This window comes from Oryctolagus cuniculus, chromosome 6, assembly GCF_051225735.1.
Source record: "Oryctolagus cuniculus isolate XC-2025 breed Fujian yellow rabbit chromosome 6, ASM5122573v1, whole genome shotgun sequence".
Lineage (NCBI taxonomy): Eukaryota > Metazoa > Chordata > Mammalia > Lagomorpha > Leporidae > Oryctolagus > Oryctolagus cuniculus.
Window position 1 is genome coordinate 13,583,576 of NC_142872.1, and position 16,620 is coordinate 13,600,195.

Here is a 16,620-nt window from a genome sequence, read left to right on the forward strand (position 1 = left end):
ACAGCGCTTACCTAGAACAAAAAGGGAGCTTCGGAGCAAAGCAGTATCGACGCACGGGCCTCATCCTGACAGGCAGTTCCTGAGCGGCGGCCGGAGCAGATGCTATGTGGATACAGCATCCAGCGGTGCTGCGGACTTCACCTGCAAGCCTTGCTTTAAAATTACCAGTCATTCCTAGGCCTTTGCCACGTCTATCGCAGCTCACGAATGAGCTTCTGCGGATCACATTTGCTTGACAGAGCTTCTGGGATCTTTTTAAAATTGTCCTTCTTAAAGCGTCAAGTGGTATGGCTCATGTCCCCATTTGGAATCTTGAGCGCATAGGCTGCATCTTCCCAGGGGCTGCCACAGAGCTTCGGCACAGACTCGTGGGCTGAGGAAGCATTCAGAATGGCGACCCTGCAGTCTGCGCACTGCTCAGTGTCCACCTTGGTGCTAGTTTGGAAACTCTTTGCTATGTTCTTCTACTTTTACACAGTTGCCTACCCTGTCTTTATGTCTCTGTGTTCAGAGTTTAGAACCCTGGAGAATTCAGAATCCCAAGTTGAGAGCGAGTGTGTCCATGAGTGTGCCTCCACTCCTCCTATTTGTAGTTGAAAATATAGAAGCATTAAGAAGTAAGCAAAGGCTGGTGCTGTGGCACAGCAGGTGAGGCTGCCACATGCCAAGCTGGCAACCCCACATCTGAGTACTCATTTGAGTCCCAGCTGTTCCTCTTCCGGTCCAGCTTCCTGCTAATGTGCCAGTGAAGCATTGGCTGAAAGTTCAAGTCCTTGAGTTCCTGCCACCCACGTGGAAGACCCAGATGGAGTTCCTAGCTGCTGGCTCATGCCTGTGGCCATTTGGAGAGAACATCAGTGCATAGAAGTCTCTCTCTCTCTCTCTCTCTCTTTGTCTCTCTCCTTTGCCTTTCACACGAATGAGTCTTTTAAAAACATACAAAGCACAAAATACAGGAAAGCACATTGGAAACAATTATTTAGCAGCTGATATCATCGTGGAAAGTATTTTACCTTTTGAGCCTGAAACATCTGAAATTGTTTTCATTGCATAATCCAGAAATGCCCAAATGGAAAGAAAAGGTTAAGGTCAAAGTTTTGAAAAGGATCTGACAGCCACTGATGGAGCGCCCTTAACGCTACCGAAGTTATTTTCACGCAGTGATTAGAAAACTCTATTAGGAGCAGAACTGTGGGCGGTGACACCCAGCACCGAGCCGGCTGCCCCCGGAGCTGTGCCGCGAGGCAACGGGGGTCTTTGCCAGCTCCTGCTATTGATTGTTGTTCCCGGGTGCGCCTCTGCGAGCACAACAGCAGAGACGTGTTTTGATCGGAGAAAGAGTGACCTTTTCTGTGAAAGGGTTTTAATGCTGTGATCGCTGAAATAACTAACTGGAAAGATAACAAAGGGGGAAAACCTTCTTTATTTTGTAACCCGTGGGGAAATGGGCGTTTTTAGACTTTTCTACAAAATCGGGGCTTTGGTAAAATTCTTGAGGCCAGATGTGAAATGCTGTGTTCCTGATTGGAGCGAGGGCCCCCAGGTGCGCTTCCCTGTGGCGGGGCACGTGGGTAGGAAGAGCTAGCTGCTCCTGCCACCTCCTCTGGGCTGGCCGCCGTGCTCTGAGCGTGCATCTACCATAGCTCCAGCGCCCCACAGCTGAAAAGTCCAAGGTGCAGACCATTTAAGTCACTAATCTCAAGTCACACAGCCAGCTGTGGCAGAGTCTGATTCTGTGCCTGCTTATGCCAAAAGCAGGGTTTCCAGCAAGGAGAGTTACAGGTTGGTGATCAGAGTGCCTGCTGCTTATAGTAGACAAAGTTCAAAGTTGAAGCTCACCTAACAGGAAGAACTACTGTCTGGATAGCTCTATAAGTCTCTAGGGGCAGACGTTTTAAGACCGCCTCGCCCGTATCAGAGTGTCTGAGTTTGATACCTGACTCGACTCCTCATTTTCGCTTCCTGCTAATGCACACCCTGAGAGGTAGCAGTAGCTCACCTGCTGGGTTCCTGGTACTCACAGGAGAGACCTGGACGGGTTCCCAGCTCCCCACGTCAGCCTGGTCCAGCCTGTTTGTTGCAGGCATATGGGGGAGTGAGAATTTAAAAGAAGAATCAGTGTGTCCATTAAGCCATTCGCAAGGGTGAAAAGAAAAGGGACGACTCGGGTTTCTCTGTCAGCTTTTTTCTGCTTGAGCTGAGCATTTTGAGCAAGATCTGGCTCCCTGTCTCCTGATGTCGGGAGTTTGTGTTCTCCCAGGATAGGAAGCATTTCCTGATGCTAGCACTCGCTCGGCTTCTCAATGATTTCCCTCAACCCAGCTCCATAGTCGGATCAATAAGGGAGGAGGATGGAGGTGCAGCCAGCAGCTCCAGGAAGAACACACTGTTGAACTATTTAACCGTAAGGCACTAACCCGAGCCAACGTGAGCTGCTGTCTTCACGTGTGAGTCATCGCCAGCGACTTGGAACCACGGAGGCTCAGATGTGACACCACAGTGTGCTAATTGTTGCCATCAAAGAACACATCTCAAGGTGATCCTCAGCCTTGAGAATGGACTCTCAGGGCAGCAGAATAAAGAAATGGCCGATCAGACCTGCAGAAGTGAGCTAGAACGAAGACACCGTGTGTCTGCAGGGTTGCATGGGCCGTTTCTCTGTGTTCTTTGAGCATAAGTCGTAGGAAAGTCCCACGAGTAGAAGAGCTCAGGGGAAGGAGCACGGACCATGCGACCAGGCTCTGCTGCTGCTGACCCGTGTGACCCGGGAAACAGGGTCATCTTTGGGTGCCCCCATCTGCAAGCTGGTGGAAATCGTGTTCCTTACCTTCTGGGTTTATTGAGAAGATACGGAATTCAGTCTACTCTGAGCCATTAGATCGGCACAGGGCAGGCAGTCAGTGCAGCCTCCATGTCTGCTCTTATCCCTGTTTCCAGACATGGTTGTTTTCAGAGCATGCGATCTGTGCAAAGCAGCAACTGTAGCAATATCTATACCCAAAGCTTCCACTCACCGTGGTCTGACACGCAGGGTCCGTAATTAAGAAAAACACAAAATGAAGCCGGTTTTTGGTGTTTGCCATTGTATAACCTTCTGCTCCTCTGCTTTTCCTGTGCCCTGGACTTATTTTAAAAGACCAGTATTTTCTGGAACCTTATAGTGCACATGTTCATTGTTCTGGGCAACCAATATTTAATTGAGTTTGTGTGCCAAGCTTCTTCAGATTCCAAGAGACAAGGATGACAAAGATAATAAAGTCCTTGCTTTCCTGGAACTTATGTAAGTGTGGAGTTGGGTGGGGAGATATGTAACTAAATAAACAAGATAGGCACAGACGGTGACGAGTCGCAGGACGGAAACGACAGGACACAGAGTAAGGGAAGGCAGGGTACACTGGGATCCTTGCTTCTGTCCGGTTAATCAATGTTTAAACTCAAGTCCGAGGCAAGACACAACCTCAGGAACGATCAAGTGCCAGGGCTCAGGGGCAGGAAGTAGCCGATGCTTCTAGGGACCAGAAACACAGCCGTGGCGAGAAGGGAAGCGAGGCTGGATGCAGAGGTGAAGGTGTTGCTCTCTGGCCTGCACAGTCCAGGGTTCTGGGTCCTGAGCTGTAGCCAAATGCAGTAAGAAGCCATTGGAGGGCTTTCTGTGGGGCAGGGCAGCAGCGTGTGTTGCGTTTTTAAAATCTTGCTCTTGCTGCTCCGTGAAGAATGAGGAAGCCACTGATCTGAGTTTGGGTGAGCGCCAGTGCAAGCATCACTCTCCCTGGCCCTTGCATGTGTGTCTTCGTCCCACCTCTTTGGAACGGCACGTGTGCAAACTTGGCAGCAAAGCATTGCAGCAAACGTCTTGCTCCTGACAGCCCTACCTGGAAATGAGGGGAACTCACTTCTTCTGGGTTCCTTGAATGAGGTTTTCCTCCCTGGCTTCAGATCTGCTTCATGGAGAGGGAAGAGGAGGCGCCTCCCAAGTCTGGCTCCTTCATGCCCTTTCCAGGGGCTGCTAGGGTCCCTGGCCTAGACTCTGGAACCTTCTCTTCCTCAACTGCAGCCCCCAGGTGGTAGACCACCAGGGCGAAGGCTAATCCCTTCTACCCGGACCCAGTCTGAACTCTTTCCTTCTTTGTTTGCCTGGTTGCTGCAGGATCCTGGGAGGGGGAGTCTCCACCCCACCCCCACCCCCACTCCCCATGAGAAGGTGCAGGGCAGTCACGGCGCTGCCCTCCCCTCTCCAGCCGCAGTGGGATAGCCTCGCTTCTGCGACCCATCACAGAGAGGGAGAAGACCACGCTGCAGTTGGAGCCTTCAAACCAAGGCGTGGGAGACAGCCAATCAGAACTCCCGGCTCTGACATTTATTCCGTGGCATTTAGCAGTGCGGATTTTGTGAGCACTAACACAATTATGCCTTACAAAATAGATTTTTTTTTTCTGGACAAAGAGATGATATGATCCTTTTCCTTCGAACTTCAGGGGAAAACACAGAGCGCAGTGAGAGGAGGAAGGGGCAGCACTGGCCACAGCAGCCCAGGGCGGGCATGGAGATGACAGCAGTGACCCAAGGTGTCTCGGTGGATGCCGGCACAGTGTGCACAGCCTTGCGTCACTCCACGGAGGGCACACACTCTAAGAAACGCCTCGTGAGGTGACTGCACCATCGCGAGGATGTCACAGTTACGTACGTGACACTCCCACACACCTGGACCTCAACTTGGCCTGAAACACGGTGAGCAGAAGACCCGTGAGGCTGCTCCCAGGGTGCCACGATGCTGGTGTAGCACTCTATTAGGATTTAATATTGTTTTATAGTCAGCTTTTTTTTGTAAGTAGAACTATCCTTCCAAAGTATAGCAAATACATAAACCATCTATGGCCATCTATTATCATTAGCATGTACTGTGTATTTTCCAAAATTATATGTGCTGCCATAAAATTTATTTTGGGGTCAGCATTGTGGTGTAGTGAGTTAACCTCACACCTGCGAAGCTGGCATTCCATGTCTGAGCACCTGTTTCAATCCCAAATGCCCTACTTCTGTTCTGCCTCCTGCTAATTCTCCTGGGAAAGCAGCAGAAGATGGCCCAATTACGTGGGAGGCCAGGACGGCGTTCCAATATCCTGGCTTTCTCCTGGCCCAGCTCTGGGCATTATAACATTTTGCAGGAGTGAACCAGCAGTTGAAGAATCTCTCTTCTCTGTCTCTTCCTCTCTGTGCATGTCACCTCACCTTTTAAATGAATTTAAACAATTTTTTTTTAAATATTTTTTGGAGACAAAAAGAGCAAGAATTCCCATCCATTGATTCACTCTCCAAATGCCTGCAGCAGCTAAGACTGGCCTGGGCCTAAGCTGGGACCTGGAATGCAATTCAGATCCCACGCATGAGGGGCAGGAATGGAAGTACTCAAGCCACCATCACCGCCTCCCAGGTGCTGCATAAGCAGAAAGGTAGAGTCAAGAGGGCGGAGCCAGGAATCGAACCTGGGTACCCCAGTGTGGGTTGTGGGTGTCTTAACCACCAGGCTGAACACCTGCTCCTGTGTGTCCTGCACTTGTACATGACTAGCAGTGCCGGTCTGTTTACATCGGCAGCACAACAAACATGTCACACATCGTGTCATTGCTTTACGATGGCTGCAGCTCCAGGACAATCTGGTGAGACCCCAGTCACATCCGCAGCCCCTCATTGGTCAGGACATTGCTACTCAGCACCTGACTGTATGTATCTGACTGTCTTGAATACTCGGAGTGAGTCTGTGACTTAGGTACAGTTTTTCCTATTTTATTAACAAAGAAATGAAGGCTTGGAGATTTCAAGATGCCCAAGGTCACGTAGATTCCAAGATGAAGACTCAAGGCTCAGTCCCTGTCGTCTGCCTTCAATAGCTTCCTTCTCTCCCATTCCAGTTCCTTTTAAAATGATGGAGCCCTGTGCACAACTGATGACACTGCCATTACAAAATTACCTTAAATGCATTGTAAAAATGGAAACCTAGAGAAAGTGTGAAAAGGACACAGTGTAAACCTCACCTTATTCAACTCTGGGTCTACCTTCCCGACTGTTATGCTACTTAAGTCTATTTGAACAGTGTGTGTGCCACACTAAGAATCCTTGTCCCAAGACAGCCAGAGGCATATGCCTGGGTAGAATCTTAAGAGAGATTTAGGGGCCGGTATCGCGGCTCACTAGACTAATCCTCCGCCTTGCGGCGCTGGCATACCGGGTTCTAGTCCCGGTCGGGGTGCCGGATTCTGTCCCAGTTGCCCCTCTTCCAGGCCAGCTCTCTGCTGTGGCCAGGAAGTGCAGTGGAGGATGGCCCAAGTGCTTGGGCCCTGCACCCCATGGGAGACCAGGAGAAGCACCTGGCTCCTGCCATCGGATCAGCGTGGTGCGCCGGCCGCAGCGCGCAGGCCGTGGCAGCCATTGGAGGGTGAACCAAGGGCAAAGGAAGACCTTTCTCTCTGTCTCTCTCTGTCACTGTCCACTCTGCCTGTCAAAAAATAAAAAAAAAATTTTTTAAATTAAAAAAAATGGCAGTATTCTTTTTATAAGTTTCTCCTTGTATAGATGTTTGAAGACTTAATAGATAGGTACTTATATACTGAAGGAAAATATAGACAACAAGAAATGTGTACCATATTGATGTTAGCTGCTTCCTACAGCATGTGCCCGGGCTTTGTGTTGCTTCAGGGGAGCCATTGGCTCTGGATTTCTGGACAGCCACTTAGAGCTGGTCTGTGGGGAAGTGAACTTTGAAGCATTGTGAAGGTCTGTTGAGTTGTATCTCCAAGCATCGAAACAGGGTGCCAGAAATACTTGCTAAAACCAACAGCATGTCAAAAATACTCACAAATTAAATTTCTTTTACCAAGTAACTCAGCAAGACACTTGGAGTTTCCAGCTGCTTGTGGTTCTCAGATAACAGGCAGGCACCAGACCTATTTTCTTTTCTAGTTTTTTGCTCAATCATGCTCTTTGATGAGCATGGCATTATGCACTGGATACTCTAAAAAGCTTGGTGATACCACTTCTCGGCCCTTTGGCTAAGATCAAGTGTAAAAGCTTGGTGATAATGAAATGAGAAAATAGATTGTGTGCGAACTACATTGACTTTTCTTATACACAGGTGGCCTACAAAGCTGGCACTGGAGGAAGACAGATAAAGCAGCCCTTAGCAGCTACTCAAGAGTGAGCTGTTGTAAGTGCTGTGGCCACCGTAGCTGCCCAGCGTGACACAAGCCCAGCCTTCACACATTCCCCTGCACCCCGAGTTCATGGCCTTTCACCCCTGCTGCTGTGCACCCACAGTCACAGAACGACAGCTATGCAGGAAGTAGCAGCCAGCTTCTAGATAGGAGTGATGCCAGCTGACAAAATTCTCCCAGACAAAACCCTGGCGCAGATCTGGAATACAAGGACCCTCCTGGTGAACTGATCGTTTGTAGAGAAGCTGAGAAATCTGGCTCTTACAGGCTTCATCACCACCACAGATTTCAGCCTCCAGTTCGCTCACTGGTTGTAAAACATGGTGCTCTCTACCTAGATCCATAGTCTCCGGTTGATTAAGATGGCCCCAAGTGTGTCTGTGAACTCCTGAAAGCAGAAGCCAAATTGTATGAGTGTGTATCCGTGCATGTGCAGTTTCCTGGGAAGTCTCAAATTCTGGGCATCAACATTCCAAAAACTGTAACACTCTTTGTGTGTCTAGACTTCTGTTCAATAACCCTGCAGTGTCCTTGGACGATCATCTAGCACACTGTGCATGGGGAGTTAATTGCTTCCAGGTAATTCTCAGAAGTTAAGGTAACAAGCGGGGTCAAGTTCAGAGCCAGCACTGAGCTCTGTCCCTGCAGCCTCTCAGCACTTGCTGGGCTGATAGACACGGCACTGATTTTAGGTGCAGGGGAGGACTTACAATACAAACCTCCAGAATGTCTCATCTGGCTTCCACCTACCTACCTTGGGTAAGGCAAACATGAGGAGTGGACACCTCCCAAGCCATCTTTTACAAAGCCTCCGAAACATCTCCTAGAACAGATATCTGATAAAAATAGTGCACCTCATCGGAGCTCTGCGATCATGGCTCCTGAACATCCGCAAAGAGACATCCAGCTCCGGCTCCAGGCACTCCATGATCCATTTCTGCACTGTCTTCAGCTTCATCTCCTGCTGCCTCCAGTCTGGTACCCAGTGCTCCTGCCAGACCAGATTCTCTGATGCCATGATGGTGCCGCGCCCTGCGACTGTGGACAGAGCCCTGCCTACCTGAAAGGCCTTTCACCTCTCACACTTTAACTCATCGTTAAAGACACAGCGTGAGCGGTTTTCCTTGAACTTTCCGACATGCTCAGGCTTTTAGCTGCCCCCTCAGCTCCCTTCACGAGGCATTGTGCACACATCTGCACCTCTGAAAGTGTGAGCTCCTGGGATTCAGAAACTGTGTGATACTCAATTGTTGAACCTCAGGGTCTGGTAGATGGTAGAAGTCCAATACGTATTTGATGAATTGAAGGCTCCATGGGTCTGGGCAAATAAGGGATGGAGGCCAAAGGGCTGAATAGCTCAGAGCCAAAAAATGATCGAGAGCCACAGAGCAGGATTCTAACCTCTGATTCTGGAATGGAACACGTTTATGATCCTCCTTCATGATCTCATCTCCTGACATGAGATGCTGAGCACAAGATGCAGCGTGAGCAGGCACCTGGGTGGGCATTGCCACCTGCGAGAAAAACCGCATCTCCCGGGTGACCTGCAGCTGCAGAAACTTCCTTTAGTGTACTTGTTAAAGACATGGTCCTCTTCTTTAAAAGAAAACAAGACACATTTATTTCTTTGAGAGGCAGATTTACAGAGAAAGAGGGAGACAGAGGCCTTTCATCTACCGGTTCACTCCTCAAATGGCCACGACAAAGCCAGGAGTCAGGAACTCCATCCGGGTCATGGCGAGGGCACACACTCTTGGGCCAGCTTCTGCTGCTTGCCCGGCACACTAGCAGGGAGCTGGGCCAGAAGTGGAGCAGCCAGGACTTGAACCAGCAGTCACAGGGGATGCGAGCTTTGCATCTATCTCTGCCCGGCACCCTCTGAAGACGACCTGTGTTTCCTTCGGGCATCCCCTCTAGGAGCCAGACACGTGCTGTAGGGGAGGCAACGCGCCGGCCCCTGCTCTTTCTGTACCTGTGATCTGACAGCATTGCCCTCCACATGTGCGCGTGCACACACACACACACACACACACACCACTAGGATTGTGTTGCTTTTCCAGGCAGAACCGTTTTTTGCTTATTTTATTTCTGTAGTTGGCGATCAAAAATTGTGTGCATCTCTGGTGCACTACACGATGCTTTGCTGTAATTGTGTAGGATGGAACGGCTCGGTCAAGCGAATTCGCGGTCTGTCGCCTCACTCACACCTTTTCATTTTGGTGTGTGGTGAGGACATTCACAATCTGTTATCCACAGTTTTCGTCCACGAGTGTGCTGCTAACTATCGCAGTCACCATGCTGCGTGGTCGGGCTCAGAAACACTTCTCTATCAGATTTCCTACCACTACCCAACTTCTCCCTGGCCCCGGGCCCCGCCCCCAACCCTTGACCCCTGCCTAGCCCCTGGTGCCCACCCTTCTCTGCTCCCAGGTGGAATTCTATAACAAGGTGCAAAAGGGCTTCAGCCTGGCTCTCCCGCCACCCCCGGCCCACATCTGTGCGTGGAAATCTCAGGCCTGGGTGAGGGGGTACAGCACCAGTCACAGGTTTTGCCCTGAGATTCCTCGTGCAGTGTCCGGCAGCACCTCGCTGTGTCCTTCCCACTGCCAGGGGCACAAACAAGCTCTCGAGGGGCTTCCTCCAGCCCCTCTCACCAGACTAAAGTGGGGGGCGGACCACCCCCAACTTCCACTTCACAGAATGGCTCCCTCCACAGACAGCGCTCTGTGGTCTCAAAAGTTTCCCCAAGTCTCTGTGCTGTCCTCGCTCTACAGTACTGTGGAAGGCAGCACCTGCTGCACCTGGCTCTTTCAGTTATGGCCTCCAAGCAAACATGCTATTATGGTCTAAGTGCCTTAGGGTTGCTGGGAGAGGGGAGGAATTCCAGCCAGAACGGCTCTCAGCTCCGTCCTCAAGGAGCCTCCCAAGAGGACAGCACCAGCCCTGTGCATCGAGAGAGCATCCCTGGGGCCAGCGCTGTGACAGAGGTGGTAGAGCTGCCGCCAGCAATAGCAGCACCCCTATGGGCGCAGATTCAGGACCTGGCTCCTCCACTTCCAATCCAGCTCCCTGCTACTGTGCCTGGGAAAACAGTGGAAGATGCTCCAAGTGCCTGGGTCCCTGTACCATGTGGGAGACCCAGAAGAAGTTCCTGGTTTTAGCCTGGCTGTTGTGGCCATCGGGGGAGTGAACCAGCAGATGGAAGATTCTCTCCTTCCCTCCCTCTCTCTCTCTGTCTCTCTGTCTCTCTCTCTCTGTGTGTGTGTGTGTGTGTGTATGTTTCCCTCTCTCTGTAGCTCTGACTTTTAAGTAAATTTAAATTTTTTTTCTTTTTTAAGTGTTTAATTAGTTTTTAACAGATTCAATATGGTCTGTAGGTACAAATCTTTTTTTTTTTTTTTAAGATTTATTTATTTATTTGAAGGGCAGAATTACAGAGAGGCAGAGAGAGAGAAAGGTGTTCCATCTGCTGATTCACTCCCCAGATGGCTGCAATGGACGGAGCTGCACAGATCTGAAGCAAGGAACTAGGAGCTTCTTCCAGGTCTCCCACGTGGGTGCAGGGGCCCAAGGACCTACTTTCCCAGGCCATAACAGAGAGCTGGATCGGAGGTGGAGCAGCCAGGACTCAAACTGGCACCTACAGGGGATGCTGGCACTGCAGGCAGCAGCTTTACCCGCTACGCCACAGCACTGGCCCCTGTAGGTACAATTCTAAGAACATAATGCTATTCCAGTTCTCCCTCTCTCCCTCTCATCGCCTGTCTCCCTCCCACTCTTCTTTCTTCTCCCTTTCTTTTTTTTTTAGCTTTTGAGACAACCTTTTAAAAAGAGCATTTCTATGTCTTGATGAATGGACATGTTTGGGCATCTGCCTTCTTCTTCGCTTTTTTGGTTACGGACCTTCATTTCCTTTAGGGAAGTCTGCTTGTCTGGTCTACCCGGAAGAGCATCTGTGAATGGAAAGGGGACGGAGTTTCATTTCAAGCTTGTAGCTGTCAGTTTAGGAAAGTGTCGACATTCAGGCTCCTTTCGCTGGCACCGGGCATTTCAGAGGAGGTAGCACATGTTTCACTTATAAACATAGTGAAACTTCTTTCAGCCTGACCACAAGCCTTCAGAATTCAGCTTAAATCAATATTTGCCTACAACATAAAACGTTTTAGCGGGGTGGGAGGGTGGAGTTCATGGCTATGTAGCAAGAAGCTTTCCCACCGAAAAACATAGAAGTCTTACATAGCGGCGGACAGAACACAGTTTCCATAAATAGCTGAGGGTGAATGAAAGAGAAGTCATTGTGTAATAGAAATCAAACAGGAATATGATTTAAAAAATATTTATTTAAGTAAGCCTGAGATACAGAGAGGAGAGACAGAGAGATCTTTCATCTGCTGGTTCACTCCCCAGATGGCTATAACAGCCAGGACCAGGCCAGGTCAAAGACAGGAGCCGGCCGGTGCTGCGGCTCACTAGGCTAATCCTCCGCCTAGCGGCGCCGGCACACCAGGTTCTAGTCCCGGTCGGGGCGCCGGATTCTGTCCCGGTTACCCCTCTTCCAGGCCAGCTCTCTGCTGTGGCCAGGGAGTGCAGTGGAGGATGGCCCAAGTGCTTGGGCCCTGCACCCCATGGGAGACCAGGAGAAGCACCTGGCTCCTGGCTTCAGATCAGCGTGGTGCGCCGGCCGCAGCGCACCAGCCATGGTGGCCATTGGAGGGTGAACCAACGGCAAAGGAAGACCTTTCTCTCTGTCTCTCTCTTTCACTGTCCACTCTGCCTGTTAAAAAAAAAAAAAAAAAAAAGCCAGGAGCCAGGAGCTTCATCCTTCATCTAGGTCTCTCACATGGGTGGCAGGGGCCCAAGCACTTGAGCCAACCTCCATGGCTTTTCCCAGATGCATTAGCTGGGAGCTGGATCGGAAGTGGAGCAGCTGGGACTCGAACCACCGGTGCCCATATGGGATGCTGGCATCGCAGACAGCGTCTTTTAACCCATCGTGCCACAACACCAACCTTAGGGAACATGATTTTAACTGACTCCACGGAGGGCATCAGCCTGGGAAAGCACCTGGTAGACCTGTGGCACGCAGGCTCCAGGGGGAGGTTGGGTTTAAACAACCGCGAAGGCAGCAGGCGTGGTGCACAGTCCACACGAGGTGGAGAGCTGCTCTCCAGACCCCTCTGGTTTGCATTCAGTGTACATGGAACATTAACTGATATTGACTGAATGCTGGGTCATAAAGCAGCACTCCACTGAACTTCAGAGTATTTAAATCTTACGGAACATGTCCTCTGAATACAGCAGAATGAAGCTAGAAATCTATCACACACACAACAATGGAATCTTCATATTTTTCAATAATAAGAAAAACTTCTGAATTATCAGTGAGTCAACAATGAAATCACAGGAGAAATTGGACAATATTTTTTAATGAATGCTTATAAAATACTACATGTCAAAACTTGTAGCTGCAGCTAAAACATTGCTGAGAGATTTGTAGTCTTAAGTTTAGAATATTAAAAACGAGAGGAAAGAAGAAAAACCCGAAATCAGTTTGCTAAGGATTCCTCTCAAGAAGTTAGAAGAGCAGGAAGTTAAATCCAAAGACAATAAAAGGAAGGAAATAATAAAGACAAGTTAAAGAAATAGAACATAAAACAAATGCATAATAGAAAAGTTCAGCAAAGCCAAAACCCTTCCTTGAAAAGACAAATAAATGAAATTGAAAAATCCCTGTCAAAATTATCAAGATAAAACTTGAAGATTGACAGGTTGGCAATGATGGGGATCTGTATTCTTCTTCCTCTATCGATCCTGCAGGTATTTAAAATATTCTCCACGGACAGCAAGCCCCTGGGAGTGAGTGACAGGAGTGACAGTTGGCCTCTCCCTCTTCCTCCCAAACCCAGCCCTCATCTAACCAGGAGAAACACAGCAGAAAACCCAAACCAAGGCGCTTGCTGCAAGATGCCTGACCAATACACCACAGAACTGTCAAGGTCGTTAAAAACAAGGGAAGAATAGGGAGTGGAGACCTGACAACTCAGTAATCCGCTCCTCCAGGACAAGCGCCCAGACCAGAAGAAATGCAGTATGAGTTAACAGGACCGTGTCCTGTGCTGAACAGTTCCGAGGGAGGGCAGCACTCCGTTGTCACCACAAAAGGGTGGGTACTTTCAGAGATGATGGCTGGCTGTGTTTTCGGTATTGAGGATGGCTGTGGTCTCAAAAGTGTGCTCTTATTTTCAAACTCAACAAGATCTACACATCCATTATGAGCACCTGTTTGATGTCCATCACACCCCAATTTTTAAATGGCTTTAGGGGTAAACTAATGAAAACCAAGTGGAGTATGGAATTTAGTTAATATTAATGCACAAATCTGCCATAACAACCTAAGTTGTGACCAGGGAGGAGAATGGGATGGGGGTGTGATGGGAACTTTCTATACTACCTTTTCAACTTTTCTGTCAGTCTAAAAGTATTCAAAAGTAAAAGCTTTAAGAAAAATATAAATGGGTACTATTAATATTGTTTATATGATTTAATAGGACAGCAGTAAATGTCAAGTTTAATGATATGGACAAAGAAAAGTACATCTTACAAAGTTATTTTTCCTGTGACAAACTGACATACGGAAAAACAGGATAGATGAGTAGTATTATAACACAGCTATCTTAAAAATTAAATATGTAATTTAAAACCTCCCCATAAAATCTTGGTTCTAGAAAACTTCACTGGTGAATTGTAGCAAAGAGTAAAGAATGCTTATCAGTCTTGCATGAACGTTCCAGAGAATTAAGGGAACAATTTTTAACTCATTTGCATTTTATAAAACTTGAGAAAAACATTACAGAAAGGAAAACTGTGGGCCCACTTCAGTAATAACATAGAAAAATCATCATTATTAGCAAACTGAATCCAGTGATAGAAAAAGTTTAATACAATATGGCATAACCAAGCTGAGTTTTATTTCAAGAATGAAATCTTGGTTTAAAATTTGAAAATAAATCTGGGTAACTAATTAACATAATAAAGTAAAAAAGTAAGCTTGTTGGTAGACCCAAAAATCTCCTATTTATGACAAAAATTATTAAAAATCTAGAAATAAAATGGAACTTCCTTAATGTGATAGCATAAATTATATACATAAAGAATAAAATTTACAGATGTTAGAATAAAATAATCTAAAATATCAGAATCAATAGGTACATTTTCAAGGTCAAGATGGAAAATTAATATATTAAATGCAATTATATTTTTGTGGATGAAGAAAAGCAGTTAGAAAGTTTAAAAATTTACTGATACCACATATGATATTAACAAAACTCCCAAATAACTGGAAATGGATATAGTGAAAAAGTGAAAAGCCTTATACACAGAAGGCAGGAGATATTATTGAAAGAAGTTGAAAGAAACTTCTTGAATCCATCTACAACCAATTTTGGTATATGATGTGAGGTAAAGATTTAACTTAATTATTTTTCTGGTTAATGATACAGCTGTTTGGGCACAAACTGAGTATTCCTTTGGTAATCTGAAGTGTCACATTTTCCATACACCAAAGTTGTGTTTATTCTTAGAGCTATTTCTGGGCTTGTTCCACTGGTGAGTCTAACCTTAGGTCAATACAAGACTAGTTAATTGTTGGAGCTATTAAAAAAATAAAAGTTTGATCAATTCAATTTTCGAATTGGCTTCATCACTGATTCATGAATTAGGCAGCATCCTGTGGACAAATATAGAGGGAGCTCCACTGGGGCAAGGCAGGGCATTGGTCTTCTTAAGGCAGCTGGCAGGAGAATGAGGAAAACAGCCTGATCAAGCATGCTGGGTGAAAGTCATGTACTTTTCTCATAAGGAGATACCTTATCACATGGGCTTGGGTTCACTGAGACCTCTCCTATCGGTTGCCTTGAACTTCTGGATTGTTTGTTGCTTTGCTTTGATAAAAACTGTCCTGTTTGTGGATTTTTCTGCTTCTTAAAGTTTCCGTTTGATTACTCGGCATTTAACATCAGTGACTCCATTTTGTTTTGGTTTGTTGGGGTGAAGTGCAGGAGTTCAGTCCATAACAGAATCCTGCCAATAATTTTATTTAACATAGGTTTGTTCTACATTTCATGATGCAGTAAGACAATCTCATCCCTGGTGAATTTTTTGCCTCCTTGGCCACTTCTGTGCGCTTACTCTTATTTAAGAGGAGCTCTGCAATTCACTTGTTGATTCTCACTCAAAGGACCCACAGACTTTTCTGGAATTAGGATTTAAAAAAAAGCCTATTAACTTGAAGAGAGGATGACTGGGGGCTGGTCTGTGAGGTTGACTCTTCCCACTCGGTAACATAGAGCACAACACTCTATTGTTGGCCGCTCAATGTGGGCCGTGTTAAGCATGAACTGGCAATTGTTCAGTCTTTCTTTGTAACATGAATATTGATGGATTCATGCAGGATTTTGATTTAGAAAGCCGTAGGTTTAAATCATAGCTCCACTGCATTATTACCATGTGGCTATGGAATATATAATTAGTGGAAGCCTCAATTTCCTCATCAAAAATTCTTTGTATAGGGTGTTTTTTGAGAATTGAGACCCTATATCACGTGCCCAGCACGTGGTTCACACCTGAAGTATGCCAGTGGCCAGTTTTGTTGTTGCTGTTATTCTCTGTAGTATCTGTCCCATTTGGAAAAATACTTGTCAAATGAATGTATGTATATATGTGTATATATATATGTGTGTGTGTATATATATATGCATGTGTGTGTGTGTGTGTATATATATATATATATGCTTTAATCAACGACGTTTGAAAAAAGGAATTAAAATGTGTTTACTCCACTGGTGATCATACTGGGAACAGTGCCGGAAGTGCGCCTGTGCTTTCCTGACAGCCTACAAGGAAATTCACTGTTCTGTAATCTTTGCCAGCCTTTTTCCAACTGTGCCTAAATGGGCTTCGCGCAGACAACAGGCGTGACGAGAGGCCTCTCACCTTCTCTAAAAACAGACTGTCAAGAAAAAATGAGAGAAATAGTTAAACTTCTCTCTCTCACACACACACACACACACTAATTATAATTGCTGGGGTTCTTCTGGAGAAACACAATTCACTCGTTTCAATAAAATGACCAACTTCCAGAAAGACCCATTCGTTTTCGTCCAGGTGATAGCAGTTACGACTCAACCCTAGTTACATACACACAGGGAGCTCAGACAGCGGTAAATGAGCACAAGGAAACGGCAGAGGCTGAGGCCGCGGACGCGCGGGCAGGCCTAGGGCGCCTTGCCAGGCCGCGGCCCTCACCCTCAGCGCGCCTCACGGAGCGCGTCCTGACAGCAGGAGGGCGAGACCTCCGGGCTGATGAGGCGTGAGGCGGCAACAACCGCACACCACCAACCACCGCAAAAAAAAG

The 16,620-nt window shown here is 47.3% G+C and overlaps 1 protein-coding gene across 6 annotated transcripts in view; it reads left to right on the forward strand.

Annotated features, from left to right (window-relative positions):
- Positions 1–16,620, forward strand: part of LOC127490640 (uncharacterized) — a 137,979-nt gene that overhangs the window by 84,336 nt on the left and 37,023 nt on the right. Inside the window, exon 3 of one of the 6 annotated variants that reach the window (XM_089334865.1) lies at positions 5–2,230. The exons of 3 other annotated variants lie outside the window; for them this stretch is intronic. In XM_089334865.1, coding sequence (XP_089190991.1) covers positions 5–83 — 79 coding nt within the window. In that variant the 3' untranslated portion in view covers positions 84–2,230. Of the gene's footprint in view, positions 1–4; positions 2,231–7,129; positions 9,563–16,620 lie in introns of those variants that run through there. 2 more of the 6 variants (XM_089334861.1, XM_089334860.1) reach the window with 2 other exon arrangements.